Raw genomic sequence first — 4,915 nt, 5'->3', positions numbered from 1 at the left:
ATCCATGATTCTCTCTCTCTTATCATTAATGTTTCTATCTCTCCCTTTTCCTGCCTCTCTGAAATCAATAAAATACATATATATATTAGAGGCTTGTGGCATGAAGAGATTCGTGCAATAGGCCTTCTTCCCTTCCCTTTGCCCCTGGGAACTGGGACCCAGACCTTTGCTCTGGCCGAGCTCTGGCCAGAGCCGGCACCGGAGCTGTCAGGCTTCACTGCTCTAACCCCAGGGCCATCAGGCTTTGCTTCGCCTTGGAGCCTCTGTATGCAAATTAACCGCCATCTTTGTTGGGTTAATTTGCATAATCTCCTGATTGGCTGGTAAGCGTAGCAAAGGTATGGTCAATTTACATGTTTGTCTATTATTAGGTAAGATATATTCATATATAGAAATCCACTGCAAAAAGGAAGTAAAGAAACCCTTAAATATGTGGAGATTTAACAACATACTGGAATTGAATCTGCAATCCTTCAGTGCATGGGCTGATGCTTTAACCACTGAGAAAACTGGCCAGGGCTGGAGAATATCTCGATGTGAGGGAGCTTCTGCTGCTAGTCTCCAGATAAGAGCATAGACACATTGTGAGAGGGCCTGAGAGAGGGCCACATAAGAAGGAATGCAGGGAGGACCTAGTAGCTGAATGTGACCCCTGCTGCCAACTAACAAGAGTGTAGAACCTCAGTCTTACAACCATAGGAAACTGAATTCTGCCAGCAACCAGAGAGCTCAGAAGAGGACAGAAATCCTAAGATGAGAGGCTTGTGTAAGACCCTGACCAGACAACCCAGGTGCACTATGTTTATTTATTGACTCACATAAATTGCAGAATAATAAATTATTTTTTTTAGGTGAAACATGCATGGGAGTTTATTACATAGCAATAGACATTGAACAAAGTCCCTTCTCAAGTCTCTCACCTGCACATCATAGTGGGCCATGAGGACGGCAAAACTGCTGAGGTGGCTGCATTGGCAGGTGGTGCTGGTGTCTCTGGTGCCCACCATCCAGCAGCCTTTGGAGGACCAATGACCACACCCCTTCTGGCCAGGCTCCCAGAAAACACAAAACACCTTCTGTCTTGGCCCCGGGGTCACTGACTATAGGAACAGAGCAAGGTGTGAGCTGGTGTTTCTCTTGCTCAGAAATGCTGACCCAAATCTGCTTGTGATGGGTTTCCCTGGGGAGATGATGCACCCATGGGAAAGCCCCTGAGCCCCCAGACTGTGTCCAGGACTCAGGCCTCTTCCACACCCACAGACCCATTTCACTAGCACTCACATGCTTGAAGACAAAGGTGACTGGGGAGCTGAGGTTCTGAGTGTCCGTATTGCTCACAAAGGCTGTTATGACATCTGAGAGCAGGACGGGGGAGACTTCCTGCAGCAGCCCCTTGTGTGTCTCATTCAGAACTGACTGCTCCTCAGTTTCCAGGACCAAGGGGGCCCCAACCAGCAACTTTCCCATCCCTGGAGAGGAGACAAGGCCCACCACAGAAGGGCCTACAAGACAAGGACAAGGTTGACATCTTGGGTTGTCCCAAAGGCCCCCTTCCTTCTGGGATGCATTCTCTCCTTTGAGAATCCACAGCCCATACTTCCCTTTAATACTTAATTCTCTGTTTGTCATGTCCTTTGGTGTCTTGTTCCACTGTGAAGCCTCATTGACCTTCTCTCCATATCAGTCATTACCTGAGCCACCTGAGTCCTGCACCACATCCCAGTTCACCAGCATCTTTGCCTGATTATTGCTCAGGGTGACATTCTTGTCTCCTTGTTCCTTTACTTCCAGGGACAGTTCTATGAGTTGTGGGAGTTAAGGGAGTTAGATTAGTGACTGTGCCAGCAGTTATTGCCATAATACCATTTTTATGTATAGACATATTTTTATATATATTATGTTACACTATATACCAAGTGTTATCTGAAATATTGTTATAGGTATACCAAATAATGCCATATCTCTTTATATAAATACCTAATATGCAAATTGTCCCCACAGGAGTTTTACTGGGAAACTGATCGCCAGCTCTTGGTTTCATTGATCTTTTGTATTGTATTGCTATGATGTGCGTTGACCACCAGGGGCAGCACCGAATGAAGGCCCAGGCCGGCTGCCAGCAGCCAGGTGAGTGAGGCCCTGGCTGAAGTGCAAAAGTAACAGCAGCCACAGGCATAAACTATATATATAAACCTAATATGCAAATTGTCCCCACAGGAGTTTCACTGGGAAACTGATCACTTGCTATGATGGGCATTGACCACCAGGGGCAGCACCAAATGAAGGCTCAGGCCTGCTGCCAGCAGCCAGGGGAGGGAGGCCCTGGCTGGCACCAGGAAGGCCCCGATTGGCCCTGATCACTGGTCCCCTTAGGACCCTACCCATGCACGAATTTTGTGCACTGGGCCTCTAGTCTATATTATAACAATACACATATTTTGTATACATAATAATGATATATATATATATATATACCCACCAATCATCTGAATTTACGAAGGATTATAAGAGAAATTATGAACAATTATTCAACAACAAATTATATAACCTGAATGAAATAAAAAAATTCCTTCAAAGCTATGAACTACAAATGTAACTGAAGAGCTAGAGTCTGAACATACCTGGCACAAGTAAGGAGATTGAATTTGTAATTAAAACTTTCTAAAATTGCCCTAGATGGTTTGGCTCAGTGGATAGAGCATTGGCGTGTGGACTAAGGGTCCTGGGTTCTATTTCAGTGAAGGGCACATGCCCCGGTTGCTAGATCCTCAGTAGAGGACATGCAGGAGGCAGCCTATCAATGATTCTCCCTTATCATTAATGTTTCCCTCTCGCTCTCCTCTCCCTTCCTGTCTGAAATAAATACAAATATATATTTTTTAAAAAACCAAACAACTTTGAAAAAGTGAAGACCTGCATTTGACTAATCATTTTAGAAAGGATTAACACAAATGCTTTTAAACTCCTAAAAAACAGAATGAAAAGGAACACTAAGTAATTTTATGAGGCCACAATTACTCTAAAAACAAAACCAAAAAAGACATCAAAAGAAAACAAGGCCCAGTAACACAAGCCCGGCCTTCCGAACAGTAGCTTCTTGGCGCAGAGGTGTTTCTGTCCAGGGAGAGGGGTCAATCCCGAGGCCGGCTCCAGCAATGGCCTTCGCAAATTTGCAGAAAGTGCTCATCGGTGACAGCCTGGGGACCCTTGCTGCAGGAAGATCCTGCAAGATAGAAGGCTGCAGGTGGTGGAGAAGCAGAACCTGAGCAAAGAGGAGATGATAGCCCGAGCTGCAGGACTGCGAAGGCCTTATTGATAGCCGAGCTGCAGGACTGCGAAGGCCTTATTGTGTGCTTGGCCAAGGTGACCGTGGATGTCATCAACGCAGCAGAGAAGCTCCAGGTAGTGGGCAGGGCCGGCACCGGTGTGGACAACGTGGATCTGGAGGCCGCCACGAGGAAGGGCATCCTGGTCATGAACACTCCCAATGGGAACAGTCTCAGTGCTGCGGGGCTCACCTGTGGGATGATCATGCGTCTGGCCAGGCAGATTCCCCAGGCGACGGCTTCGATGAAGGCTGGCAAATGGGACCAAAAGAAGTTCATGGGCACCGAGTTGAATGGAAAGACTCTGGGAATTCTGGGCCTGGGGTGGATCGGGAGAGAGGTGGCCGTCCGGCTGCCGTCCTTTGGGATGAAAACTGTAGAGTACGACCCCATCATCTCACCAGAGGTCTCAGCCTCTTTCGGCGTTCAGCAGCTGATCCCCTGGAGGAGATCTGGCCCCTCTGTGACTTCATCACCGTGCACACCCCTCTCCTGCCCTCCACGACAGGCCTTGCACAGCACCTTCGCCCTGTGCAAGAAGGGCGTGCGCGTGGTGAACTGCGCCCGTGGAGGGATCGTGGACGAGATCGCCCTGCTATGGGCCCTGCAGTCGGGGCAGTGCGCGGGCGCAGCGCTGGAGGTGTTCAAGGAGGAGCCGCCCGCGGGATGGCGCTTTGGTGGACCCCGAGAATGTCATCAGCTGCCCCCACCTGGGAGCCAGCACCAAGGAGGCCCAGAGCCGCTGCGGGGAGGAGATCGCTGTCCAGTTCGTGGACATGGTGAAGGGGAGAACCCTCGCGGGATTGTGAATGCCCAGGCCCTTACCATCGCCTTCTTTCTGCACACCAAACCTTGGCTCGGTCTGGCCGAAGCTCTGGGGACTCTGATGCGAGCCTGGGCAGGGTCCCCCAAAGGGACCATCCAGGTGGTAATGCAGGGCTTATCCCTGAATAATGCTGGGAGCTGCCTGAGCCCCACAGTCATTGTCAGCCGCCTCAAAGATGCTTCCAATCATGCTGATGTGAACTTGGTGAATGCCAAGCTGCTGGTGAAGGAGGGCGGCCTCAATGTAACCTCCTCCCATAACCCCGCTGTGCCAGGAGAGCAAGGATGCGGGGAAGGCCTCCTGAGCGTGGCCCTGGCAGGTGCCCCCTACGAGGCTGTGGGCTTTGTCCAGGGCACCACACCTGTGCTGCAGGCACTCCACGGAGCTGCCTTCAGACCAGAAGTGCCTCTCAGCAGGGGTCTGCCCCTGCTCCTGCTCCGGGATCAGCCCTCCAACCCTGCCTGCTGCCTACCATGATTGGGCTCCTGGCAAAGGCAGGTGTGCAGCTGCTGTCCTACCAGACCTCGCTGGTGTCCCACGGGGAGACCTGGCATGTCATGGGCATCTCTTCCCTGCTGCCCAGCCTGGACGCTTGGAAGCAGCATGTGACCGAGGCCTTTCAGTTCCATTTCTGACCTTGGGGCTCACCGGGACCAGCCTTGGGGGCTTTGTGATCAACATTGAGAGGTCACATTCCCGGAGCTTGACACCACTTCTGTGGTCTGACCCCTGTAATAACCACCTAATAAAACAGCCCACCCCA

At 50.5% G+C, this 4,915-nt stretch overlaps 1 protein-coding gene and 1 pseudogene across 1 annotated transcript in view; one reads left to right on the top strand and one right to left on the bottom strand.

Annotated features, from left to right (window-relative positions):
• The window catches only part of LOC107181377 (adhesion G protein-coupled receptor E2-like), a 3,035-nt gene extending 1,251 nt beyond the window's left edge, over nucleotides 1–1,784 (bottom strand). The window contains exons 1-3 of the mRNA XM_015568078.1: nucleotides 1,692–1,784; nucleotides 1,282–1,502; nucleotides 819–1,100 (exon numbers count right to left, since the gene is read on the bottom strand). Coding sequence (XP_015423564.1) covers nucleotides 819–1,100; nucleotides 1,282–1,502; nucleotides 1,692–1,734 — 546 coding nt within the window. The 5' untranslated portion in view covers nucleotides 1,735–1,784. The remainder of the gene's footprint in view (nucleotides 1–818; nucleotides 1,101–1,281; nucleotides 1,503–1,691) is intronic.
• A 1,289-nt stretch (nucleotides 1,785–3,073) lies between these two features.
• LOC102770222 lies at nucleotides 3,074–4,914 on the top strand (annotated as a pseudogene).
• The last annotated feature ends 1 nt before the right edge of the window (nucleotide 4,915 follows it).

Source organism: Myotis davidii, unplaced genomic scaffold, assembly GCF_000327345.1.
Source record: "Myotis davidii unplaced genomic scaffold, ASM32734v1 scaffold1312, whole genome shotgun sequence".
NCBI classification, from domain to species: Eukaryota; Metazoa; Chordata; class Mammalia; order Chiroptera; family Vespertilionidae; genus Myotis; species Myotis davidii.
The sequence above is the reverse complement of the archived record's forward strand: the minus strand, read 5'-3'. Positions and strand labels throughout refer to the sequence as shown.